A 26745-nucleotide genomic window follows, 5' to 3' on the forward strand; every position below is an offset into this window, starting at 1 on the left:
ACCTCGTTTGCTGCTCCCCCCGCACCAGCTCCTTAGGATGAACCGCGACTGGTTGGGGCTCAAGAGGGGGGTGACCATGCTCTCACCTAGGAGCAGCCTCTCTTCCCTCTAATCCTGGAGATGGATGGATTTGCTCGTCTCTTCTTCGGGGACGAAGGGACCTGTCTTATGCTCAGAGGCACTCTCTTCTTGCTTCTCATGAGCCCTGGGGCCGCAAAAAGGGGCTTGGGGCAGATTCTGCCAGTGTGTTTGGATCGTGGGAGGCAGCCATGGATCGGATGAGCTCCATCATGCGGATGTGGCTTTAGATTCGATAAGGTCATGGCAGTCGGCCCTTTGGCGTCTAGCACAGCCTGGTGCTGACAAACATCCTCTTCCCCCATTGCTGTCCCCCCCATCCCCGCCCAGGACCCCGAGGGCAAGCCCAAGAAGGCCAACATCCGGGACAACGGAGACGGGACCTACACGGTCTCCTACGTGCCGGATATGACGGGGCGCTACACCATCACCATCAAGTACGGGGGCGACGAGATCCCCTACTCGCCTTTCCGCATCCACGCACTTCCTGCAGGCGATGCCAGCAAGTGCCTTGTCACGGGTAGGTGGCTTCCACCCCCCACCCCCCGGCATGCCTCTGCTCCTGGAGAGGGTGCCGGCCCCTGCACCTGCAGGTCTCTTTCCCCTCCCGGGTGGGACATCCCGTCTGAGGTTTTGCCCTTCTTCCTCCTCTGGGCGAGGTGGGGGCTTCTTCCAGGATGGGGTGGAGAAGGGGGCCTCTTCCAAAGAAGCCCAGAGAGGGGGCACGGAGTGCTCCAGAGGCCTTGAGTCACGCTAGGGTGGCTTCTGTTTTTTTCTTTGCTGCCTTTGATTTATATCCCACGCTTCCTCCAAGGCATAAATTCCACTGGGGATGCTCCCCCCTGCAGTTCCCCTCCATGCCATGCAAAGTTGCACCTGTGGAATTTCTGCCTAGCACAGAACTGTGAAGGGCCTGGAGCCCTGCCCGGAGCAAAAAAGGGACAAGCTTAATCCTGCTCCAGGCTCTGCGTGAGGCTTCCCTCGCCAGGGCAGTGCCCAGATGACACGCTGTTCAGCAGTAGTTTACTTCGGCTTGGCAGGATCGCCTTCAAACCATGAATAAAGGGTGTTGCGCAAAGCCACCAGCAGGGGGAGCAGTCTCTTCTCGCTTGCGCAAACCACAGGCAACGACAGCTATTGTTTCACAGTTGGTTGAACTGTTGGTTGTAGTGCTGTAACGCAAAGATGAAACCCGAACGAAGGCATTGGAAATGGGAACAGCACCTCGCTGACGATTCTCCTCAGAGAATCCTCCCTCCCACTACCCCAAATCTCTCAGCCATTCCTGGCACCATCTCACAGCTGTTTCCCTTCTCTTTGTCCACAGTGTCCATAGGAGGTCACGGACTGGGTGAGTACCTGTGGAACGTGGCGGGGGGGCCTGGAGGAGAAGGCAGGGTCCCCATGCCCTTTTGCAGCCCCCCCCAGTGCCAAGCCCCTCCCTTGCTTGCCATCCCATCCCGCCAGCCTAGCAGAGGCTCAGCCTCCCCATGAGCCTCTGTTTCTAACTGGGCAGGGTGGGAGCCCACCACCCCTCTCCGCGGCCTCCTTGAGCTCTTTTTCCATCTCTTTTTGCTATGTAGACTCTTGGCTGGATTTCCGCGGCTGCCGGGAGGGGCGGGGGGTGGTGGAAGCGCAAATGCCTCCCATTTGTCCCCCAAGCCCCCCCTCTCTTTCCTGTGCCCAGCCAGAGTCAGTCACGTCACCCGCTTTGGAATCTCCTCCCTGCCCGGTACTTCATTCTGGGCTTTTGTTTCTGCGATGGCCCCACAGAATGAGGAACGTGGCCTGGGCAACCTCTTCCTGGATCAGCCAGCTTGGGGCTGGCAAGGCAGGGTCCTCAGGCCAGTCTCCCTCCTGCCCCTGCGACCCACAAACCTCGCCCCACTCTTCTCCCAGAAAGAGCAAGCCATGAGTGAGGTGCCTGGGTGGTGCATGCAAAGCCTGTCACTCTTTCAAAGCACGAGGACTGCAAGCCTAAACCCCACTCACTGGGGAGGGGAGCTCCTACGATAGGATTGTGCTGTCTGTTGGCTTAAAATAAAAGCAAGAGGGCAATATAAAAGGATGACCTCATTCCAGTATCCATCCTTTCTCTCGGTCTTGCCCTGGGTGGGCTTCAGACCTTGCCTCCTCTCCCGGACGGAGGCAGTCCGTTGACTCAGTGGGTTGGCATGTGGGTCCATCTAGGGCGAAGTGCAAGGGTCTGAGCGCATGAGCGTGTGGGGTGGGCACATGGCTTGGACTTCCGGGCACTGGGGCTCCTGCTAGTCTCAGCGGGGTGAGACTTGCCTGAAGGGAGGCACTCTGCCAGTTGGCTGCTGGTGGCTTGGGTACCCAGCCAAGGGGTGCCTCCTTCCATGAACCAGACTGCCCTCGTCCTGGAGCCTTGCATGCAGAAGGCCCTGGGCGCACCCCTGGCGTCTCCAGTTCAAAACGATGGCGCACGGCAAGGAACCCTGCCTTCGCTTTCTGCTCCAAATGGGGCTCTGTGGCGCAAGAGCTCCTTCCCTCCGTGTCTGGACCCCAGCCCACTCTTTTGCCAGTCCCGCCTGTGCAGCAGAGACGGGCCCCCTTCGGCTGGGCTGGGTCCTCCTCCGCAGCCGGCTGACCACCGCCCGCCCTTCCCCTGCAGGGACTTGCCTCGGCCCCACCATCCAGATTGGGGAGGAGACGGTGATCACGGTGGACGCCAAGGCGGCGGGGAAAGGCAAGGTGACCTGCAAGGTTTCCACGCCGGACGGGGCCGAGCTCGACGTGGACGTGGTGGAGAACCACGACGGCACCTTTGACATCTATTACACGGCCCCGGAGCCCGGCAAGTACGTCATCACCATCCGGTTTGGCGGCGAACAGATCCCCAACAGCCCCTTCCATGTGGTGGTGAGTACCGGCGGGGCCCGGCTTGGTGGGGCTGGGGCCGTAGCGGAGGGGCAGAGAAGGGCCTGGGCCCCGTGCCTGGCAGCAGCAGCACCTCCAGGTGGGGCGGAAGCTCGAGTGCAGTGACCGTTGCTGTTCTTCAAGTGGGGGTCGCTTTGGCACAAGCCCCTGACCACGAGAGACCTTCCCCCCCCCGGGATGACCTCCGCACTTTTCTCAGGGCCCCTTGGGGGAGAGGGAGCCCCTCCAGAAGAGCTCCAGGGAGGGCCACACTCCCCCACACTCCCTGCAGGCCTTCCAAGGGGGCACAGAGCCCAAGAGGGCTCTGTTTGTGTCAACAAAACATAGTGCTGCCCAGTGGGAGGGGTCACCTCTGCATGCTGCCAGCGGGGCTGTGCAGAGTGTGCAGCTTTGGCCGAAGCGTGGCACAGGCCCAAGAAACGATGGGTCAGGGAGCTGCAGCAGGGTTGACGGGGGCTGCTCCTGGCCCCCGGGCCTTACAGTGCAGGATGCTGCCCCTGGAGGGCTGGGTGGACCAAAGCTCTGACTCAGCAGAAGGCAGATTGCAAGTGGCAGTTCTGGGGCGGGCTGTGTGTGGCACAGCCCACCCACCCCCGCCACAGCCAGCCTTAAAGTAAGGCCAAGGTGTTGCAGAGCTAAGCAGGCCCCTGAGAAAGGCATCCCCCCCCCTCTCTCTCAGAGTGCTGTAGACCTGGAGGCAGAAATGTGGAGCGATTTGAGCAGTCACCTGGCCTCTGTGCATGTGCAGAGGCCAGGTGAGTGCTGCCAGAGCCGCACAGGCTGCGGGGGGAGAGCGCTGCTTCCAGCAAGCACCTTGCTTGTCAAACCCTCTTTGTAAAGGATCCCACTCTCCCCCTTAAATGCGAAGGGGGATCCTCACGTCTCTTTGCCTTTTGCCTGTGGGCTTCTCAGAGGCATCTGGTGGGCCACTGTGTGGAACAGGATGCTGGACTGGATGGGCCTCCTTGGGCCTGATCCAGCAGCAGGGCTGCTCTTCTGTTCCTCTCTTCTCACCAGACTCCCCCCTACATAGCTGCTTGAACCGTCGAACCGTCTCGAACTGGTTCACTAGAAACGACCGGCCTGCTGTCAACCAAACTGGTTCATGGACCCGCGGTCTGGTCCAACTTAGGACCGAACTGTGAAAAACGGTCCGCGCACACCCCTAGCCAGCTATGCTCATTGGCCAGAACCCTGCGAGGTCTGAGCAGTGTTACTTCTCACTAAGCGGTTGGGTAGAACACTGCCGTTTTTCTATTTCCATCAGTGAAAGGACTACAGACTTAAAAAACAACAACAACACCCTACAAAACTGCTGAAAATCCAATGACTGTAAACACCCTTGATGAAGTTTTTCTCTGCCCCGCAAACCCTGATGGTTAAGACCTAAACAGAAAGTATAGCTACCACTCTCAGAAAACAACCAATATATTTATATACTGCTTTTCAACCAAAGTTTCCAAAGCGGTTCACATAGAGAAATAAATAAATAAGATGGATCCCTGTCCCCAAAGGACTCACAATCTAAAGAAACATAAGATAGTCACCAGCACCAGTCACTGGAGGTCCTGTGCTGGGGGTGGAGAGGGCCAGTTACTCTCCCCCTGCTAAATAAAAAGGATCACCACATTAAAAAGGTGCCTCTTTGCCCAGTTAGCAGGGGCCGGATGTATAAAATATCCTCCGTGGCCCCTGCTTTACAGGCTTTTGAGTGACACGGAACCCTTCTTTAAGGTGCTTCAGGAAGAACACAGGGGGTTTGGAAGGCAAATGGGTTAGTTAATCTCTTAGTCAGTGGCTGAATCCTTTCCTCTGGGCATCCAGGGGGAATGAATGTGGTGCAGAAAGGCAGAATCATTCCGGCTCCCAGACTCCAACAAGAACCTTCTTTGGCTGATTCTCTGCAGCCTCCGCTTCCAGCATCTCTCACAGCCAGTCTAAGGAAGCATTCTGCCCGTCCCTTTTGCCCTGCTGTGCAGGTCCTAGAAGAGCGGAGCAGGGCCAGGGGCTCTTGGGGGTCCTTGCAGACAGTGGCCGGGGCCGTCTGGCCTGTTGAACCCCCTTCGGCTCCAGGATGGTGCACGGCTGCCAGACAGATCCTCTGCTCCACCCCAGAGCCAGCTGCTGGCCTGTTGCCACTGGCGGCCCGGGACGGGTGGGGGGGGGCAGCTCCAGGACACCCAGAGAGCCGCTTCCCAGGCAGAGGTGGCCCAAGGGTTTGCACGAGGCAGGCCCTGGTACTGACCAGTCCTTTGCTTCCTGCCAGGCCTGTGACACCATCCCCCAAGTGGAGGAAGCCTGCGCCACCCTGCAGCTCCAGCAGCCCTTCCCCGCCCACCGGGCTGGTGGCTACCCCCCGCACTGGGTACCAGGAGCCTGCTCTTGCCTCTCCGCCTCTGCCTGCTCCTGCCGCCTCTCTCCTTCTCTCCGGGGAAAGGAGGGCCCTCCTCCTCCTCCTCCTCCTCCTCCTCCTCCTCTTCCTTCTTGCCCAAGCTCTTTGGGCTCCAACCTCCCTGGCCCTTTGCAGCCGTCCCCGTCCCCCCTGGCCATCAAGGAAGGCCTCTTGGGTCCCCTGCAAAGGGTGGTGGAAGCCCAGCCTGGATGGCTCCCTGCTGTGGAAAGGCACCATCACCCTCTGCACGCACCCACCTGATTCCCAGACTCCGTCACAATGGCTGGCTGATGTCCGTCAGGGACACAGCTGAACGCCAAATGTAAACTGGTTTGAAACCCGTCTTGTGTGTTCCTCCGCTGAGGTCTCTGGGGACTGTAGCTTTGTGAACGTGCCAGCCATCTTCACGGGACTTGCAGTTCCCAGAGTATCTTGGGTAGGACCTTAATAATTAAGCAGGCTTAGAACTGGATTGAATTCTGTGGTGTAGACAGACGCTCAGCCCCCTGGATGGTTTGTGCCAGAGGCAGTCCTGACTAGGTGGGTGAAACGGGGACATCAGCAAACAGAGGATGGGCCGACATGGAAACCGAGGTCCGTTTTGCCACCCCCAAGGCCCTCCCAGTTCCACCCTGAGTGCCGATTTCTGGCCTCTTCCCTGGGGTGTTGGACTCCCTCCCTGTCTCCTTTCTTGCGGTTCTGCGTCCTTCTGTTCTGCATGCCCCACCTCTGGCTCTGTCTGGGGGTACCATTCTCTCCTTTTCGCTTGCCTCCACCTTGGATGCTCTCTTATGCTCTCTCTCTCTCTCTACTTAGTGTGCTTTCTTCCCCCCCCCTCTGTTTTCTCTTCCCCTTCCCCTCTTCACCAGGCCACGGATGAGCCCATCGCCCCCCCGGAGAGTGTGGACATGTTGCGCCCCTTCAACCTGGTCATCCCCTTCACTGTGCAGAAGGGGGAGATCACAGGTAACGTTTCAGTGTCTCCCATGGAGCTGTGGGGTGTGGGTTGATTTGCGTGGGGTACAAAGGCATGCAGGTGGCCTGTTGCTCTTCTGATCCCCATACAGCCATTTTTGTTTAGAAGAAAAACTCACCACAAGGTGAGACACCCCTGGCATTCTTTCCAAAGTGGGTTGCTTTTCTAAATAAATATGCCCCGTTTGTTTATGGAATTTATATCCCACTCTGTTACTGGTCTTTGGCTGTAATAAAGTCCATTCATTCATTCATGCATTCATTCACATCCCACTCTTCAGAAGAGTGCTTTTTCCAGGGCAGTTGACAGCAAACTGCAAAATGACAAAATTGCAAAATGACAAAACACCAAACCAGGCAGTTCTTAAAAACAAGTAAAATCAATTAAGCAGGTAAAACAGCATAGCCCAATTGAGCAGGGCCTAACCTCTTTCAATAATGTGTAAAAACCTGGAAAGTGAAAAGATGCTCACCTGGCATTGAAAAGGCCACAAAATAAGCCCCAGGCATCACTGAGGAGCTCAGTACGTAACCAGAGTGCCACCGCCATCAAACACGCGCTTGCTCTTTCATTTTCGCCTGTGTAATCTCAGAAGGCCAGAGGAGGACTTTTGAAAAAGATCTAGACAGATATGGAGAAACAAAAGGTGCAGTCACAGAAAAGGACTTGATTTTTCATTAAAGGAAACTCTGTGGCTATGTATGCCTCTGTTTGACTGTGTAGGTCACGTCTAAGAACCATACAAAAACCAGAGCGATCTCACATTATAGTGACAATAAATTCGTAGACCAATAAACATAGAAATCACCTCATAAGCAGGGCCCTGGATGGAATCTCATCAGTATATATTTATTATTATTTATTTATTTATAATATTTATGTACTACCTGATATGTAAATCTCTAGGCAGTTTACAAATCCCAACATTGAAACCACAGGTTAAAATACATAAAACACAATAAAAACAATATAAAACAAATTATTAAAATTATTAAAATTCTAATTAAAAGCTTGCGAGAACAGGAAAGTCTTGAGGGTCTTCCTGAAAACAAGCAGAGCAGGAGATGCTCTTAGTTCAGCAGGGAGCATCTTCCAAAGGCCGTGGGCAGCCGCAGAGAAATCCCGGTCCTGAGTCACCACCAGACGAGCTGGTAGCAACTGCAACCTTACCAGAACGCTCCAGAAGATCATAAAAGGTGGGCGGGTGCATGACAGAGGAGGCGCTCTCTTAAATAGCCTGGTCCCAAGCCATTAAGGGCTTTATAGGTAATAACCAGCACTTTGTATTTCATCTGGAAACATATTGGCAACCAGTGCAGTTCTTTCAAAACTGGTGTTATATGGTCCCTTTGTGTTGTCCCAGAGACCAATCTGGCTGCCGCATTCTGTACCAGTTGTAGTTTCCAGACTATGTACAAAGGCAGCCCCATGTAGAGTGCATTACAGTAGTCAAGCCTGGAGATTACCAGCATATGTACCACTGTTTTAAGGTCTTTCACCTCTAGAAATGGATGTAGCTGACGAATCAGCCAAAGCTGATAAAAAGGGCTCCTGGCCACCGCCTCAACCTGAGAAACCAGGGAGAGCTTTGGGTCCAGGAGCACTCCCAAGCTACGTACCTGATCTTTCATGGGGAGTGTAACCCCATCCAGAACAGGCAGATCTAAACCTTCTCCTAAATATAGGAGAAGGAGGCCTCAGAGGGGTGTAGATGGGGATTAGACGTCTTCCTGAAGCAGGAGAGCTCTGTGGTCAACACTGATGGTTAAATGGAACCTCCAGGTTCAGAGTCAGTCTATCCCTGAATACCAGTGGCCGGGATCATGCGCTGCCCGTGGGCTTCCTGGAAGCATCTGTCTGACCACTGTCGGAGGCAGGAGACTGGACTGTGGATGGACCCAGCAAGCTTGTTCTTATGTTCCAGCACCGGGATTCTCCATCTTGGGTCCCCAGATGGTGTTGGACTACAACTTCCATCATAACCAGCCACAATGCCCAAAGGCTGGGAATGATGGGAGTTGTAGTCTAACCACCTCTGGGGACCCCCAGGTTGGGATCCCCAGTTCTAACACCTCCAAAAAAGGACAAGAGGCGAACCTTGGATCCTGCCCTGGCAGCTGCCCTCCCAGGGCACATGGTGGCACCTTGGGGGACGAATGGTGCTGGAACTTTAGTGTGGGGTGAGGCAAGTAGCAGGGGAGCAGCCGCAGAGGAGAGAGGGCATGCACATTCCTCTGGCCCGTGGGCTCCCCAGAGGCATCTGGTGGGCCACTGTGGGAAACAGGAGGCTGGTCTGGATGGGCTGCCTTGGGCCTGATCCAGCAGGGCTGTTTGTAGAAGAAGCCCTCCCCCCCCACTGTGTGCACCTGGCCCTTCCCCTCCTGCTTAGAGCATCCCGTTTCCCCCCCCCCCCCGCTGCAGGTGAGGTGCGGATGCCCTCTGGCAAGACGGCTCGGCCTCATATCACCGATAACAAGGACGGCACGGTGACGGTGAAGTACGCCCCTGTGGAGAAGGGTCTGCACGAAATGGACATCAAATACGACGGCAACCACATCCCAGGTAGGCCCAGGAGCGGGGAGAACCACGAGAAGTGGCAGCACCCTCCTCAGCAGGTCTACCCAGGAGTAAGGCTCTCTGGTTCCAGGGGGACTTTTGCCTAAGTCAGTGCGCTTAGGAATGCAGCCCTAGATCCAGTGGATTCTTCGGCAGAAGGGGAAACAGAGACATGCGGCCTCAGTATTGGCGAAAAGATGAAAGGCTGCCGTGCGTGTCTGTTTTTCTTAAAGTAAATCTCTTCGGAGACTTTGGCTGGAAAGCGGCGTATAAACAGGAGTTTTCATGCGCCTTGGAAACTGGAATTCTAGAATCTTGAAATCCAAAAATGCTCAGTTCCCACTTGCGGGGTGGGTGAATAAATGAAAACGGGGCCCTCTGGCCTAGAGACCCTGCTCCCTAAAGCCAAATGTGAGCAGGCTCAAGTAAGTGAGCCAAGCTGCACAGCACACTGCACTGGCACCAGGCCCGGCCGTGTCATTGGGTCCTGCACAGGAAACGTCCCCAGCAGCTTGGGTACGAAGTTGTCCCAGGAGCAGCATCCGGAGCCACAAGTATGGACGGGTTTCAGGCCGCCTGTTGGGGCTGACAGCCTGAGAGCTGTAAGCCATCAGCCCCCCCCCGCCCCCCCGGAGTTCTGCAGCCTTCTGCTTGGGCCCAGCACTCATAGGCTGCTCTGCCAGGCCTCTGGGGGGCCCCCATGTCCTACTGCTGACCCCAGAGGAGCCGTTGCTGCCCTTGAGCCCCCTGGGAGGATTGGGCCTGGCTGCCAACAAGAGGAAGTTCTTTCCCACACAATGCATAATCAGCTTGTGGAATTCTCTGCCACAAGATGTGGGGACTGCCAGCAGCCTGGATGGCTTTAAGAGGGGCTCAGATAAATTTCACGGAGGACAGGTCTATCAACGGCTGCTAGTCTGGTAGCTGTGGGCCTCCTCTAGCCTCAGAGGCAGGATGCCTCTCCATCCCAGTTGCAGGGGAGCAACCGCAGGAGAGAGGGCATGCCCTCAACTCATGCCTGTGGGCTCCCCAGAGGCATCTGGTGGGCCCACTGTGTTTGCAACAGGATGCTGGACTAGATGGGCCTCCTTGGGCCTGATCCAGCAGGGCTCTTATCTCCCCACCACCACCATTCCTCAGAATGATGCTCTGTTGGGGCCTTGTGGGGGAATAGGACCCCTGGCAGGCCTGTGGCCACGGCCATCTGTGGCTTCTGTGTGGCCCTCCTCCTGCTGATGCCATCTCGTTCATTCCCTCCCTCTCTCCCTCCTGTTTCTGCCCAGGGAGCCCACTTCAGTTCTACGTGGACGCCATCAATGCCCGCCACGTCAGTGCCTATGGGCCGGGCTTGAGCCACGGCATGGTCAACAAGCCAGCAACCTTCACCATTGTCACCAAGGATGCTGGCGAAGGTAGGCTTGAAGGGGAAGTGGAGGCCTGTCGCTCAGGGGCAGAGCAGCTGCTTGGCGTGCGCGAAGGCCCCAGGTTCGATCCCCGGCGCCTCCAGTTAAGGAATCCTGGGTCACAGGTGCTGGGCAATACCCCCTGCCCAAGACCTGGAGAGCCACCACCAGACAGCCCTGGCGTAGGGAGACCCATGGCCTGACTCAAAAGAAGGCCACTTCGTCTGCTCGGGACTTGTTGAGGGAGAGTGGAAGATGGGTGTGGTGTGCAGTGGTCAGACCTGAGGAGAGAAGAGCAAGAAGAGATGTCGTGAGGGACATCACCTGGCTCACCGGCCTACCCCTTTAGCCCTTGACAAGGTGCTATGTGACCTTGTATGGTCAGGGGAAAAGTGTCAGCAAAAGAATGTTGGCAGCTTCTGAGAGGGAAGTGAAAAGTAGTTTGCCTGGGAGAAGGCCCTCTGTCCAAGGCTCTTAGGGACTGGAGGAAGTCTGTGCTGGTGGGTGGGAGGGAGGGAGGGGTGCTGTGGTATTGGGATCCCAGGGCTGAGGAACTGTGAGAAGGAAGACCCCAGGTGATGTGGCGGTGGTGGGGGAGCATGCAAGCGTGGAAAAAGGGAAGGGGGTGGTTGACGCCAGATCTAGGGAGGTGGGAGAGCTCTAAGGAAGCAAGCCGTGGAGTCCATCCATGGCTGCCAAGAATGGGGGCACTACGGTCTGGCCTCTGACCCAGCAGTCTCCCTCTCGCCCCAGGAGGCCTGTCTCTGGCTGTAGAGGGTCCCTCCAAGGCCGAGATCACCTGCAAAGACAACAAAGATGGCACCTGCACCGTCTCCTACCTGCCTACGGCACCCGGGGATTACAACATCATTGTGCGCTTTGATGACAAGCACATCCCTGGCAGCCCTTTCACTTCCAAGATCACAGGTGAGCCTTTCTGCCCCCAGCCCCACCAGTCTGCATCTCCCCCCGCCCCACTCGTGGCTCCTCTGGACTCTCAGCCTGGGCCCCAAAGCACCGGGCACGCCAGCCTTGCTCCCTGACGTCTCCCCGACTCCCACTCTCTCCTTCCGATGCTAGGCGACGATTCCATGCGCACATCCCAGCTGAACGTGGGCACCTCCACCGACGTGTCGCTGAAGATCACGGAGAGCGACCTGAGCCTGCTGACCGCCAGCATCCGGGCTCCCTCTGGCAACGAGGAGCCTTGTCTGCTCAAGCGCCTGCCCAACCGGCATATCGGTGAGCGAACCGAGGCAGGAGGTTCTTTGGGTCTCTGTAATTAGCAAGTGGAAGACTCACTGGGAAGACTCACACACACATTTTTTATTTGCAAGGCCTTAGGCTCGGCCACAGCATTATGGCTAGAGTAGGACAAAGCCAGCGTGGTGTAGTGGTTAGAGTGCTGGACTAGGACTGGGGAGACCTGAGTTCAAATCCCCATTCAGCCATGAAACTAGCTGGGTGACTCTGGGCCAGTCACTTCTCTCTCAGCCTTGCCTACTTCACAGGGTTGTTGTGAAAGAGAAACTCAACTATGTAGTACACCGCTCTGGGCTCCTTGGAGGAAGAGCGGGATATAAAATGTAATAAAATAAAATAAATAAATAAAGTCCAGGAGCTGTGAGCTGTGCATGCTCCCATTTTAGTGATTGTGTTCGAGGGAAATGCAAGGTCAGAGGAGGGGAAGGAAGTGGCTGTGGGTGAGGCTCATGCTGGGCCAGAGGACTTTCCCACCTACCTCATTCAGCAGCTGGGTAGGACGGAAGTCCCACAGCACTTGGAGACACGAGTTTGAGAGCCCTCCCCTTGACCCTGTCCTGTCCCTCCCCTCCCTCTCCAGGGATCTCATTCACCCCCAAGGAGGTGGGTGAGCATGTGGTGAGTGTGAAGAAGAGCGGCAAGCACGTCACCAACAGCCCCTTCAAGATCATGGTCGGGCAGTCGGAGATTGGCGACGCCAGCAAGGTGAAAGTGTCGGGCAAAGGGCTCGTAGAAGGGCGCACCTTTGAGGTGGCGGAATTCATCGTCGACACACGCACTGCAGGTGAGGAGAGGCCGGGAGTGGCCAGTCCAGGGATGTGGCATGCCTGTGCTCACAGAGGCGGCTTCCCACCCAGAGGCCATCCCGCCGCAGAACCCTTTGACCTGGAGGCCTTCCACATCCCAAGACGAGTGTCTTGACGTCTCTCCTGCCCCCCACCCCTGCCATTCCAGAGTGATGCATTTATTAACGGCAGCTAAGGTAGTGATAACTCACTATGGGGAAAAGCCCTTCCCTTCTCCACTCCTGCCCCACCATAACACTTCAGTGTAGTTTTAAAGAGAGTGGAACATCACAGCCAGTCAACGGGCACATATGATACACAGGCTCAAGACGGGCGTCTGGCACAAGTTCGTCCAGAAATGGGCCGTGCTTGCAGTGACCATGGAAAGCATTCTGCACTGTTCTCATTAGCTGCATACTCATTTGGCATATTATTTATGAATCTCGGTACTTTTATTCAGCTTGGATTGTTTCTCCATGTGATTGACGATGTTTATGTGAAGAAGTTAAAGAATCCACAGTTCTGCCAACCCAAAACTCATATTCATCAAACCAGAATAAACTTGTTATTCTCTCATCCCAACCTTGTTTGGAAGACTGGAGAAATCCAAGCCATGAGGGCAGCCCACCTTATGTTGACACCTGAGAACTGGAAGATTTTTCTCAGCTCTCTGCATGGCCCAACACTAAACAAATTGACTCTGATGTCTAAAAATTTCATATATTTATTTATTATATTTGTATAGGTAAAGGTAAAGTGTGCCGTCAAGTTGATTTTGACTCCTGGCGCCCACAGAGTTTTCCCACTGTGGTTTTCTTTGGTAGGAGAGGTTGACCATTGCCTCTTCTTGCGCAGTAGGAGATGATGCCTTTCAGCATCTTCCTATATCGCTGCTGCCCCATATAGTACCAGCGGGGATTTGTACCGGCAACCTTCTGCTTGTTAGTCAAGCATTTCCCCACTGTGCCACTTAAGGTGACATTATATTTGTGTACACTACCCCAAACGTATGATAAAACAAATCAAAACAAGCATTAAAAATGTTAAAACAATTTAAAACCACAGTTCTAGGTAGACGCTTGGGTGAAAGAATGCATCTTTAAAGACTTCTTAGAAGCTGTCATACTTACACTGTGAATATTTAAGGGTTCCCGGTGGGGGGAGACGTCTGATGCCTTCTCTGCTTGTTCCCCTGCAGGCTACGGTGGTCTGGGCCTGTCTATTGAAGGCCCCAGCAAAGTGGACATTAACTGTGAGGACATGGAAGACGGCACCTGCAAAGTGACTTACTGTCCTACGGAGCCCGGAAACTACATCATCAATATCAAGTTTGCTGACAAGCATGTGCCAGGTGTGTGTGCCTTCCCTGCCTCCATCCTCCTCCGAGCATCTGCACTGGCTCAGTCCTCTATATCAATTCCAGTGTGCCAGCCCTCCGGGTTCAAGCTCCACACTGGATTTATTAGTACAGAGGGTCCCAAGCTTGCATTGCCAGGCATTGCTGGACTAAAACTCCCACAATCCACAGCCATAATGCTGGCAGGAGATGATTGGAATTGTGATGGATGGATGGATGGATGAAGTGCCGTCAAGTCGGTGTCGACTCTTAGCGACCACATAGATGCTCTCCAAGAAAATCTGTCCTCAGTTTGGCCTTTAAGGTCTCTCAGTGGTGCCTTCATTGCTGTCGTGATTGAGTCCATCCACCATGCTGCTGGTTGTCCTCTTCTTCTCTTTCCTTCAACTTTCCCCAGCATTATGGACTTCTCAAGGGAGCTGGGTCTTCACATAATGAGTCCGAAGTATGATAGTTTGAGCCTGGTCATTTGTGCCTTGAGTGAAAATTCAGGTCTGACTTGTTCTATGATCCATCGGTTTGTTTTCCTGGCTGCCCATGGTCTCCTCAAAAGTCCCATCATTTTCTGGAGACTAAGGTTTGGAACCCCTGTATTGCGATAACCAGTGTTCACTCAAACCCCTGGTTTGTTTTACTCCTCAAGGGGTTGGACGGAAATTTTAGGCCAGTGGGTCTTGCATCATGTCTCTTTTCATGCCAGACTAAGCGATCATGTGAGCAATGTATATTTATTTATTTTATTTTATTTTAATACTGCTCTTCAGCATATCTGTGGCTGAGACCTCCTCTATGAATCCTGCCCCCTGCAGGCAGAGAGTGGGATTTCATGGTAACCAGTGTGCCTCTCTCCCCTTCAGGAAGCCCTTTTACCGTGAAGGTGACCGGGGAGGGGCGCATGAAGGAGAGCATCACCCGCCGCCGCCAGGCGCCTTCTATCGCTACCATCGGCAGCACCTGTGACCTGAACCTCAAGATCCCAGGTAGGGGCACAGCTGTGTTGGGGGCAGCGGCTGCAGCCTGCCCTGACGCCCTGGGCTCCCCCGCCCTACACCTCCTCCTTTCTACTCTGTCTCTGGTGCGATCCAGACTAGAGCTAATGCGATGTTTTGGCACACATTTGGCAGAGTTTCAAGAGTCAAAAGTAGAATCCTAAAATCTGGGAAACATTCCAGTTTTGAAGTATGATTCTGGGTGATCTTTCCTGGGAACTTGTAGATAAATGTCTCTGGTGAATGTAAGTCTTGCTCAATTTGGGTTTTGTCCCCCCCCCCACACACACATACCTAGCTTGTTTCCAAGACCGGTAAACCCAGCATCCTCTAAACTGCAGAGCGCTCCCAGTGCAGAATATATTCTCTGTTCTGCTGTCCAGTGCGCAAGCTGTGTTGGACTGCTTGCTGTGCGGGGAGACTTTCTGGGTCATGGCCCAGGGTTGCCCTGAAGGGAAGCCCCTTCTACACAGCCTTCTTCTCCCCACCCCCATTTCTAACCCGCCTTCCTCCCTGCTTGCTTCCGCCTCTCCGCCATCGTTGCCGCCGGCACAGGGAACTGGTTCCAGATGGTCTCTGCCCAGGAGCGGCTGACGCGCACCTTTACGCGCAGCAGCCACACCTACACGCGCACCGAGCGGACCGAGATCAGCAAGACGCGCGGCGGCGAGACCAAGCGCGAGGTGCGGGTGGAGGAGTCCACTCAAGTGGGCGGGGACCCCTTCCACAACGTCTTCGGCGACTTCCTAGGCCGCGAGAGCCTCGGCTCCTTCGGCAGCATCGCCCGGACCCAGGAGGGTGCGTGGGCCTTGCAGATGTGCAGTGTTTGTGTGGGGAGCATGGGGCGCACACGGTGTGGGGCTGCATGCACCTCACACAGGGAAGAGTGCAGCTTTGCGGGTGTTTGCACGGGTTGGGGGCTGTGCCTTTAAGCGGCCGTACAGGGGTGGGCTGGGAGATGTAGGTTCCTCCTCCGCAGCCCTGCTACGACTCCACCCCCTGTTCCCTCTACTTGACCCTGATGCCACTAAGGCCAAGTGTCCAGTTCAGACAAAGCAATCCTAGCATGTCCGGGAGAAGGGCTGGGCTCCAGTTCTTTCCCCAGTGGGCTAGCTTTCTACTTGCGTGGACTGTATCCAACAATGTGATTCCCCACCTGCCCCCTGAAGTGGTATAGTGCAGGATTCTACCAGGCCATTGGAACCTCATTTTGCTCCATCCGCCGACCACATCCCGATCCCCAAAAGGGATGATTAGTTTATTCATTCAAACCATGTTCCTAACACAAAAATAGGCTTCGTGCTCTGATGTTTGGAGGCTGAGGCCATAAATTTCAGTACTGATAAAGTATTGTGAATAAAACATGAAGCCCACTCTTGCTTGAGAGCTCAGGGTCTCCCCTCGAGGCCTGTGGAGCTTCAACAATGCTACATTTCTCAGACTGCGATATACAGCCCACAGCGATATCCCTTGCAGTCTATACACCACGATGCAATCAGCTCCCCGACAAAAGAGCTAATGAAGGCATGAATTTGTGAGAACAAGTTTCTGGTTTCCTGATTTAACTCGGATCTGAAATGGTGTGGTGTCTCTTTGCTAGACCGGAGGAACACGTTCCTAGCACTTTGGGTTTGGCCAAGGTGTCCTATGGGCCGAGGGCTTGCAGAGGAGCTGAGCTGTCTTGCACAATGGCTTCGTGTGGGTGCCAGCTCAGCTCTTGGGAGGCTTTCTTCAGTTGCCAGGAACACGGGATTGGCAACTCAAGAAATAACAGGAGGTCAACAAAGGCAAATCCAGGGAGCACCTATTGAGAGGGAGGGTGGTCAGCTTTAGGGCTCGTGTCTTCTGCTCAGAGCTGGTGGGTCCCCAGGAAGCTTTTGGGGGTTGCTGTGGACATGCGCCCGTCAATGTGAATGACCTTCCTCTGTCTTTGCACCAAAATGTCACCTATTTGCTACTGGCCATCCTAAAGCTAAGGATACTCTCTGAAAAAGAGTTTAAATGTTCTCTTCTGGATGAATTAAATGCATGGCATTTTTATACACAGGCATGGTGTGTGTGTGCGTGTGAGTGTGCGTGCACTGTTTTATTTTGCCAAGTGGTAATGGAAAGGACATGTGGGGATAGAAAGGGCAGAGAGAAACCCAAGTTGGGGGGCAGATATTATGATGGGGAGCCAAGCAAAAGCCCCCCAGTACTAAAAGCCCTTCTAAAGCCCCCCCCACTAATGTCAACGCTTTCAGCAAATGCTTATGTCCTTCCCAACTAGTCAGTGCAGTCATGAGGACCAGAAACATCCCCTGCTTTTTAAGTGAACAGATTTGCTCAGAGCATTGGGCGTTGCTCAGACTGATGGAGCTGTGTGTGTTTTGGGGGGTGGGTGGGGTGGGGTGGGGTGGCTATCTTGGAAGCCAAGGCGGCTCAGGACGGGCTCGGCCTTTGGAGGGCTCTTGGTCAGCAGGCTCTGCTGGCAGCCCATTGGCTGACGCTCCTGTCCCTCTCTGCTCTTCCCCAGGCGAAGCGGGCTTGCAGGCCATGACCGCCCAGGTGACCAGCCCGTCGGGGAAGATGGCGGAGGCGGAGATCATCGAGGGAGAGGACAGCGCCTACTCCGTGCGCTTTGTGCCGCAGGAGATGGGTCCCCACACTGTGAACGTCAAGTACCGTGGCCAACATGTGCCTGGCAGCCCCTTCCAGTTCACCGTGGGGCCCCTGGGAGAAGGGGGGGCCCACAAGGTGCGAGCCGGAGGCACCGGCCTGGAGAGGGGTGTGGCTGGAGTGCCAGGTAAGGGCTCTGCGGGCGGCCAGGCCTGGAAGTACCACTCTGAGTGCTCGCCCACTCCCCGGTCTGGTTTTTATCTTGCGGGGGGGGGGGGCGGAATACGAATACGATGAGTATTGATATACCACTTTGCAACCAAAGTCCCCTAAGCGGTTTACATACACTAATTAATTAATTAATTAAATGGCTGCCTGTCCCCAGAGGGCTCGCAATCTGAGAAAGAAATATCAGACAGACACCAGCAGCCGCCACTGGAGGGATGCTTGGTGCTGGGGATGGAGAGGGCCGGTTGCTCTCCCCCTGCTCAAGAAAGAGAATCACCACTTTGAAAAGGGGTCTCTTTGCGCAGTTGGCAGGGGTTTTGTCTGTGGGGCGGGGAATGGTCAACACAGGAGGGATCTCCTGCCGGGGGGGGGGGGGCGCGGCAGGGGGCTCAGCGGGATGGGAGCTCCTCTGTGGCTCAGCCCAGAAAGAGCCGCGGCTCTCCAAGGCCCCGGACGAAACCCCTTTCTCTCCCCGCAGCTGAGTTCAGCATCTGGACACGGGAGGCTGGTGCCGGAGGCCTCTCCATTGCAGTGGAGGGCCCCAGCAAGGCCGAGATTGCCTTTGAGGACCGGAAAGATGGCTCCTGTGGAGTTTCCTACATCGTCCAGGAACCAGGTAGGGCTGGAGCTCAGACCGAGGGGTTGGCTTGCACCTCCCGATGGGTGTCCTTGAACTGCATTTTGAAACCCACCTGGGCACTTTCCAGGCTAGCTGCTCAACAGCAGCAAAATGCCTCCGTTCAGACAAATCCCCTTTGAAACGTCAACAGCAGGGGGAGCCGTCTCGCGGAAACGGACAACCTGAAGAAACAGCAACTTCCTTACGCCGGATATACGACGTCTTAGCTCTGTATCGCAGCAATTAAATTCGAAACACGGCATCGGAAATGCGAACGGCACCCTAGTCTCTGCGTAGGGACTGTGATGTCACAACAGAAGAAGTGTGGAAGCACACGTCCGAGATACGACGTGACCCCATTGCAGGGTCTAGTCTGCAAAGTGCCCTGTCCTGCCTCTCCACTTGTAGACTCCACAGGGCAGCTTACAACAGAGTTAAAAACAAAACATCGCAATGCACAGATTTCAAGAGAGTTAAGATGGCAACCCATAAATAGATAACGAAATTCCAGCCTTAGTCAAGGCACACAGTCATCAAAAGCTCTGGAAAATAGGACCGTCTTGGCCTGCCACCAGAAAGACAACGGTGAAAGCACCAGGCAAAGCTTCTCTTGAGGGAGGGAGTTCCAAAGGCCAGGGACCAGGGGAGCTCCTCTCTCCAGTAGCTGGTGAGCACATCTCACCATCTCACTTATATTTTAGCATATTTTAATTGTGTAATCTTTATAATCTTGTTTTAACTTTTTCTATGTGAACCGCCTTGAGATTTTTTTTTAATGAAAGGCGGTGTATAAATTTAACAATAAATAAAAATAAATAAAAAATAAATCTGGAGAAGGACCCCCATGGCTGGTCTTCAGGGAGGGGTTCCTATTGGGGAAGACAGCCCTTCAGGGAGCCTGGCCTCAAACCATTTAGGGCTTGAGTGGTGAGAACTAGAACCTTGAACTGTGCCCAGCAACACATGGGAAGCTGGTGAGACTCTTTCGGAGCTGGAGAAATATGATCACTTGGGCAGGCTCCGACCCACAGTTCTGGTTGCTGGATTTCTTGACAGGGTTCCAAACCTGGGTCCATGGCAGCCCCACATACAAAGCATTGCAGTAGCCAAGCCTGGCTTGGGCCGGATCATGGATTGGTTTTGGCCTGTGGTCTGCCCACTGCGTCAGGGCTGGGCACATCAAAAGGCTCCTTGGGGCTTCCTTTGGAGGGCCCCAGACTGGCTGGTGATCTCGACCCTCTTGCCCTCTGCCAGGTGACTACGAGGTCTCCATCAAGTTCAACGACGAGCACATCCCCGACAGCCCGTTCGTGGTTCCCGTGGCCTCCCTCTCTGACGACGCCCACCGCCTGACGGTCACCAGCCTCCAGGTACCTGCCCAACTGGGTGCTCCTTGCAGGGAAGGGACAAGTGGGGCCCATAGCGGCCCTCCTGACCAGGAAGGAGGGCTAGCCCCGATGTACCCCAACGTGCCCCCTGAACAGCTAGGCCGCGGGGAGGTTTAGGCTGAGACCCACTAGGCCCAGACCAGCACTGACAGAATGAAAAGGTGGTTGGCCTCAGCAAAGGGGCCAGGGGGTGTCCCCTTTGCATTAGGACTAAAGAGCCGGCCAGCTGAAAAAGACGGGTGCACGTCCATCACCAGCGGGGCATGTTGTGGCTGGCTGGGCTGCTGGTTGTCTGAGCTGGCGGCTCAGGCCTGCAGACGGCCTCACTGCAGCCCCCGAGATGCAAAGCCATGCAAGGGCCAAGCACAGAGGCCGGGGGGCCGTAGAGGGGGGGCCGGGCTAGAACCACCCCTGCTCCCGGCAGCGTGCTCCTGCGGCCAGGGCTGCACGCGGCCCGGGCCTGTCCTCCCCTCCCCATTCCTCCCATGGCGCCGCTCTTCTGTGCCCCTGCAGGAGACGGGCTTGAAGGTGAACCAGCCAGCTTCCTTTGCGGTGCAGCTCAATGGAGCCCGGGGGGTGATCGATGCCAAAGTGCACACATCCTCCGGGCTGGTCGAGGAGTGCTACGTCTCTGAGCTGGACAGCGGTGAGTGGCTGGAGGGGGCCGGGCCGGAGGGCAGCCGCCGGCCAGCACTGGCTGTTGCCACGTGGGAGATGCCGAGCCTCCGCCTGCCCCCTTTGGGATCACATGTCCTGCCCTCCCAGGCGAGGTCACCGGTGGTTTTCCTGGGGCTGGGGCGTATTTCCCAACGGGCACTTTGCATCTGCTCAGAAACCAGCCGTGGGCTAGCACATGGCTCCGTCTGGGAGAAAAGGTGGCTGAAGCACGTAAGGAGGTTCCAGCGGCAAAACCTTTCGGGGGGACCCCAGCGGGGCTTGTGGCAGGGACGGGCATGCGGAGGCGTTTCTCTGCATGGGCAGAGATGGCGGGTTGCCCGGGGCAGAAGGCGGAGCCCACTCTTCACCGGTTGGGGGCGCCGGCTGGAGACCCACCACCCTCCGCGAGGCCCACCGGGACACGCCTCTGACTTCTTCTTTCCCCACAGACAAGTACGCCATCCGCTTCATTCCGCACGAGAACGGCATCCACTCCATCGACGTCCGGTTCAACGGCCGGCACATCCCTGGCAGCCCCTTCAAGATCCGCGTGGGCGAGCAGAGCCAGGCTGGCGACCCGGGCCTGGTCACCGCCTACGGGCCGGGGCTGGAGGGCGGAACCACAGGTGAGCCCCGGACCCGGAAGGGAGGCCTGCTACGGGGCGCTTGGCCACTGGCTGCCATCCCTTGCGGCAGGTGGCACCCTGGTTCCCCTGTCCCCCCATGAGGCCCGTATTGCTGCCCCAGATGCTGGAGCCCCACGGAGCCTCTTCGGCATGCTTCCTCTCCCGTATGCCATCTGGAGCACCCAGAGGATCGCCACGCCCTTGTTCTCCCGTCCACCCCACCCCCCCGGCCGCCCCTTGTGCTTTGAAGGGGGGCACTTCCTAACTGCCCGTCTCCCTTTGCACAGGCGTCTCCTCTGAGTTCTTTGTGAAGACGCGGAATGCGGGCTTTGGGGCCCTCTCCGTCACCATTGACGGGCCCTCCAAGGTGCAGATGGACTGCCAGGAGTGTCCCGAGGGCCACAAGGTCACCTACATGCCCATGGCGCCCGGAAGCTACCTCATCTCCATCAAGTACGGAGGCCCCCAGCACATCGTTGGCAGCCCCTTCAAGGCCAAGATCACAGGTAGGGGCTGGAGTGGTCCGAGTGGTTAGGAAGTTGGACCAGGGCTGGGGAGACCCGGGTTTGAATCCCCCCACCCCATTCAGCCCTGAAACTCGCTGGGTGAATTTGGGCCAGTCGCTGATCTCTCAGCCTAACCTACCTCACAGGGTTGTTGGGAGGATAAACCTATCCATCTGCAGGGAGACATGATAGAGGTCTATAAAATCATGCATGGTGTGGAGAAAGTGGAGAGAGAGAAATCCTTCTCCCTCTCACATCACACTAGAACCAGGGGTCATCCCATGAAATTGAGGGCCAGGAAATTTAGGACCAGCAACAGAAGTACTTTGTCACACAACGTGTGATCCACTTGTGGAACCCGCTGCCACAGGATGTGCTGACAGCCAACAACCTGGATGGCTTGAAGAGGGGTTTGCATAACTTCATGGAGGAGAGGTCTATCAACGGCTACTAGTCAGAGGGCTGTGGGCCACCTGCAGCCTCAAAGGCAGGATGCCTCTCAATCCCAGTTGCAGGGGAGCAACAGCAGGAGAGAGGGCATGCCCTCAACTCTTGCTCCTGTGGGCTCCCCAGAGGCATCTGGTGGGCCACTGTGTGAAACAGGATGCTGGACCAGATGGGCCTCCTTGGGCCTGATCCAGCAGGGCTGTTCTTATGTTCATGTACTCTGGGCTCCTTAGAGGAAGTCTGGGATACAAATATAGTTTAGGGGAAAAAATAAGCCGGCGTGGAATCCACACCCTCTTCTGGACTGGAAGCCCTCTTACCAATCTCAGGCTGCTCACTGATGAGTAGAAGCCACTCGGCCCGTGCTCAGAGGTGCTCTTTCATCAAGTGCATGTTCCAGCTTCCAGCTGGAGCGAGCCTTGCCTCAAATGGAGCTCTGGCGAGGCTCAGCTGTTTCCCTGCCCTGTGTGGCCACTAGGTCTTAGTAGGCAGGAGGGCTGGATTAGAACTGGGCAGGGCAGAGGCTCCTGTTATGTGGCCTCTCTCAGGCAAGCAGCTGGCCCTTCTGGGGCAAAGCCTCACCTCTTTGTGCCCCTACTGCCCCACAGGCACAACTGGAGCCTGGCATGCAACTTCTGGTTGGGCCTGGGGCTTTTCACTGGCTTATGCATTGGTTTTTAGACTTGTCTCCTGCCTTGGAACCAAAAAGATACTCAAGGCAGCTGACACAAAAAGGCAGCAATCGTACAGAATGTACTGTAAGTAAAAGCAGCTGCTGGAAACTTAATCCACCTCCAAGGCCTGCTGGGGGGATAGTGGTTTAAATCAGCTTGCTAGATCTTAGCCTGTACATTCCGTGGAACAGGAAAGCAAAGAGAGGTTTGCCTAAACACAGCGCCAATTACTTTTAATAAGAATGTTTATATACGGCTTTCAGTAAAGGAGTTTTCAAAGTGGTTTATGCAGTAAAAGAAAGGCCAAAAAGCTCACAATCTAAAAATAAAAAAGACACCAGAGAGACACCAGCACAGAGCCACTGGAGAGACACTGTGTTGGGCTGAACAGGGACAATTGGCCTCCCCCTGCTGAACGTCAGAGAAGCACCATTTAAAAGGTGCCTCAGTAAAAACGCTATTGATGCATGCCTAATGCCAGAATGTGGAGTGGGATGCAAGACATGCAAGAGAACAAATGGTTATGGGGCGCCTAACAAATAAAGTGTAGTATTGTTTATTATTATTCTGCTCCTCTGAATACGTCTCCCATGGAAAATAATGCAGTGTGGATAGAAAACCTCCATGTCTGCATGAGCGCCTAGACAGGCATTACATTTATGCCTGCAGTTCCTGATCCAGCAGGTGATGAGGGATCTCCTCCTCTGGATCGGGGCAGTTCTAATGAGGGCTTCTTCCTCCAGCTAAATGGCCACTCAATTAGCGGGCGTAAATCTCACCTGCTGTGGGCTTCCTCTGGCCCATAGTTGAAGCTGGAAGGAGAAGATAGATGGGTGCCCAGCTCCCTGTGATGGAGCCAGCGGTGACCCCCCCTCTCACCCCCCCCAGGGCCCCGCCTATCAGGTGGCCACAGCCTCCATGAGACATCGACCGTGCTGGTGGAGACCGTCACCAAGGCCTCGTCGTCTTCAGTGGCCGGAAGCTATAGCGCCCTGCCCAAGTTCTCATCAGACGCCAGCAAAGTGGTGGCCAGAGGGCCTGGACTGACCAAGGCCTTTGTCGGCCAGAAGAACACCTTCACGGTGGACTGCAGCAAGGCTGGTGAGTGCCACAGAAGATGGGACGGTGGGAGAGTTTGATGGGTCAGGACAGGGAGACAGGGTGACCTTCTGAAATGAAGTTCTGCCGAGGTGTGGCTAAACGTACAAAATCTGAAGTTTAGATTTTGAGTTACCACTTCTATGATAAACTTTTCGCCTTTTTGGCTTAACAGTTTCAAGGAACTAACCTGCCAGAATCACGATTCTGCACAATATCTTTTGAACAGTCTCAATCCAGAAATATCCATAACTGTTAAAAATTGAAATTGGATATAGGTCTGAATGACTAAGTTGACTTATTTCTTCAGAAGCAGTTTTAGAAAGCAGGCCACTAACAGATTCACAGGAAAATGGATGGTTTGCTTTAGGGTTTGGAATAATCAGTTTCAGGACGAGTTTTAAGTTCTGTTTTCTGTGTTCCTTTGATGCCTGCTGCTTTCAGAAAAAGAAACTCGTGTGAATGCTTCCAAACAACAAATTAGGGTTAAGGTCAGTTGTAGGACGATTATCCCCTTGAAGGGGGCAGGTTCCTTGCTCACCCTCATTACAACACCTCCCCCAGTGTGTGGGTGCATGAGACAGACCACTCAGGGGCCCTCATGTGCCAGGAGAGGGACTGAAGTGTGTCTTTAAAAAATGAAGCCCCTCTGCTGGAAGCATCCATTACGCCATCCTGCTCAGAGCAGGTAGGCCCTGTGCAGCACTGACTCTGTCTTCCACCCACCCACCCACCGACATCTGGGAGTAAGGATGCTCCAGGATTCTCTGAGATAGCCCCTGCAGCAGCTGACAGGTTCGGGGATATCCCAGAAGCATCCTCATTGCCCAGAGAGCACAGCACTGCCCCGAACATCCTGTTTTAATCTAGGAGGAAAAGAAAGTAAAGCAAAGCTGTGCCCCAGTTCTCAAATGCCTGGGGAAAAGCGGCCTAGCCTGACCTCATGGAGGGAATGAGCGATGTAGAGCTGGTCTTGTGGTAGCAAGCATGACTTGTCCTCTAAGCTAAGCAGGGTCTACCCTGGTTGCATATGAGAGGGAGACTTGATGTCCGAGCACTCTAAGATACTCCCTTCAGGGGATGGAGCCGCTCTGGAAAGAGCATCAAGGTTCCATGTTCCCTCCCTGGCAGCATCTCCAAGAGAGACTCCTGCCTGTCGCCTTGGAGAAGCCGCTGCCAGTCTGTGTAGGCAATACTGAGCGAGATGGACCAAGGGTACGACTCAGTATGTGGCAGCTTCCTATGTTCCTGTGTAGCACAGATTATCAAGTGAACCGGCAGATCCAAAACTAAGCACGCTCTCCTGCGTAATCCCCAAGGAGGTTTGCGGGTGTCCACACAAACGTAACCCGAGTCTCTCCTCACAGGCAGCAACATGCTGATGGTGGGTGTCCATGGTCCCAAGACACCCTGCGAAGAGGTGTACGTCAAGCACATGGGCAACCGCGTCTACAACGTCACCTACACGGTCAAAGAGAAAGGGGATTACATCCTCATCGTCAAGTGGGGGGATGAGAGCGTGCCCGGCAGCCCCTACCAAGTCAACGTGCCCTAGGGCGGGGCCTGGCGTCCATCCCTCGTGGCCCCGCCTTGACACTCCACGCCAAGGACTGGCGCTGCTGCCACATTGCCCCAGGGCGGGGCAAGCGCAACGAGGAACCTTGGGACAGTTTTTTTTTTGCCTGTTTGGACTTTTGACTTTTAATTATTTTTCCCAGCTGAGGGATGGGGGGAAAGGGGACGTCCTAGCTGGAAAGGGCTGGGGTCACAGTGAGGCCCAGGGGGAAGGAAGGGGAAACTGAGGAAAGGCGGCCACGTGAAGGGAAGTAGTTTAGTCCACACGGCAGTGGGTTCTAGGTTGCCCACTAGTGGAGGCCAGGATTTGGTGGGGATGGCGGAGAATGTTTGTGATGCCCCTGGCTGCGCCCTGTGCTTGCCATGATGGCATCCCAACAGAAGTGAAATTGGTGTCTTGGGGAGGGCAGGGACACAGCCCATATAGGCATCTATTTATAAAGTTCCCTTTCACTGTGGGGTGTGCACAAGCCCTCAGCCTCCTGACACCACAGTGCATCATATGGGCATTTTGGTGGGGGGATTCCAGGATGACGAGTGGGGGGGGGCTGCTTTTGAGCAAGAAATGACTCTGTGAGGAGGAAGAAAGCAGGGAGCAGAGTCCAGGAGACAGAGAGGCTTCTCCAGGGACCAGGGAGATGGATGACCAGAGGGGGTCTTGTATGCCCCCCTGAGTTGTAGGAACCACCCCCCCGCCCAAGTGGGTGGCAAGGATAAAGGAAAAGATGCAGGTGTAAGTAAGTGGTTTGGAGAGATCAAGGATAGGTGACCTCAGGGAAAGGTGGGGAGTTCACCTGTGCAACTCCCATTGAAGTGAATGGGGCTTGCACAGCTCCTGTTCATTTCAGTGGAGCTTGAGCAGGAGAACCTCCTGCTGGAACATGCCCAAAGGACTGGGTTTTTAAAACACGGTAAAGGGCAACGCAGCCTTCGAGCATTTCCCGTGGCCTCTGCCCACTCCTTCCAGCCCATCCACAAAATGGGTTGCCCCCCCTGTGAATTGGGGCCACCTAAACCAAAGGGACAAGGGCGATTCTTTTTTTTTTTTTTTTAAGAAAAGGAAGAAAAAATGTATTAAAAAATCTGGAGGGATGAGAGAATAAGAATTCTGGCCCTTGCTGGGAGGGTCTAACGGAAACCCTGCTTCGAGGGGAGGGGGAGGGACGGGACATTTTCTAGCGATGTGTTTGTGTGTGTCCTCTGGGGCTGGGGTGGCATCTCCACTAACAGATGGGACAAGAGGGGGGTGGGTGAGTAAGCAAGCAGTGCCATGACAGCCAGCCGGCCCCCAGCAATAAAAGTTACTTGCTATTAAGATTGATCTCTGCCTGTGGTCGATTTCTTCTTACTCTGCATCACACTTCCAGAATCCACAAACAAGTGACTGGTGGGATGCCTGTGAGGCAAGGGTTTTCAGACTGGCATCCCCAGATGTTGGGCTACAACTCCCATCATCCCCACCCCCAATGGCCTTGCGTATTGTACCTCAGGGGTTCTCAGACTTGGGTTCCCGGATGTGCGTGGACTACAACTCCCATAATCTCCTTTGGGATTGGTCCCCATTGTTGCTGGGTATGATGGGAGTTGTAATCCAACCACATCTGGGGACCCAAGTCTGGGAACCGCTGA

General features: G+C 55.1%; 1 protein-coding gene across 8 annotated transcripts in view; it reads left to right on the forward strand.

Moving 5' to 3' along the window:
* FLNC (filamin C) overlaps nucleotides 1–26437 on the forward strand; it is a 104032-nt gene extending 77595 nt beyond the window's left edge. For 2 of the 8 annotated variants that reach the window (XM_053252959.1, XM_053252961.1), the window contains 21 exons: nucleotides 409–598; nucleotides 1406–1429; nucleotides 2714–2961; nucleotides 5246–5344; nucleotides 6241–6337; nucleotides 8769–8909; nucleotides 10187–10315; nucleotides 11060–11233; nucleotides 11387–11548; nucleotides 12150–12353; nucleotides 13553–13705; nucleotides 14569–14691; nucleotides 15256–15498; nucleotides 17216–17485; nucleotides 18005–18142; nucleotides 19400–19515; nucleotides 20047–20179; nucleotides 20640–20816; nucleotides 21104–21322; nucleotides 23332–23544; nucleotides 24909–26437. In XM_053252959.1, the coding sequence (XP_053108934.1) occupies nucleotides 409–598; nucleotides 1406–1429; nucleotides 2714–2961; nucleotides 5246–5344; nucleotides 6241–6337; nucleotides 8769–8909; nucleotides 10187–10315; nucleotides 11060–11233; nucleotides 11387–11548; nucleotides 12150–12353; nucleotides 13553–13705; nucleotides 14569–14691; nucleotides 15256–15498; nucleotides 17216–17485; nucleotides 18005–18142; nucleotides 19400–19515; nucleotides 20047–20179; nucleotides 20640–20816; nucleotides 21104–21322; nucleotides 23332–23544; nucleotides 24909–25096 (3441 nt within the window). In that variant the 3' untranslated portion in view covers nucleotides 25097–26437. The remainder of the gene's footprint in view (nucleotides 1–408; nucleotides 599–1405; nucleotides 1430–2713; nucleotides 2962–5245; nucleotides 5345–6240; nucleotides 6338–8768; nucleotides 8910–10186; nucleotides 10316–11059; nucleotides 11234–11386; nucleotides 11549–12149; nucleotides 12354–13552; nucleotides 13706–14568; nucleotides 14692–15255; nucleotides 15499–17215; nucleotides 17486–18004; nucleotides 18143–19399; nucleotides 19516–20046; nucleotides 20180–20639; nucleotides 20817–21103; nucleotides 21323–23331; nucleotides 23545–24908) is intronic. The other 6 variants (XM_053252963.1, XM_053252966.1, XM_053252960.1 and 3 more) reach the window with 3 other exon arrangements.
* Nucleotides 26438–26745: the final 308 nt, after the last annotated feature.

Source organism: Hemicordylus capensis, chromosome 5 (genome assembly GCF_027244095.1).
Source record: "Hemicordylus capensis ecotype Gifberg chromosome 5, rHemCap1.1.pri, whole genome shotgun sequence".
NCBI classification, from domain to species: domain Eukaryota; kingdom Metazoa; phylum Chordata; class Lepidosauria; order Squamata; family Cordylidae; genus Hemicordylus; species Hemicordylus capensis.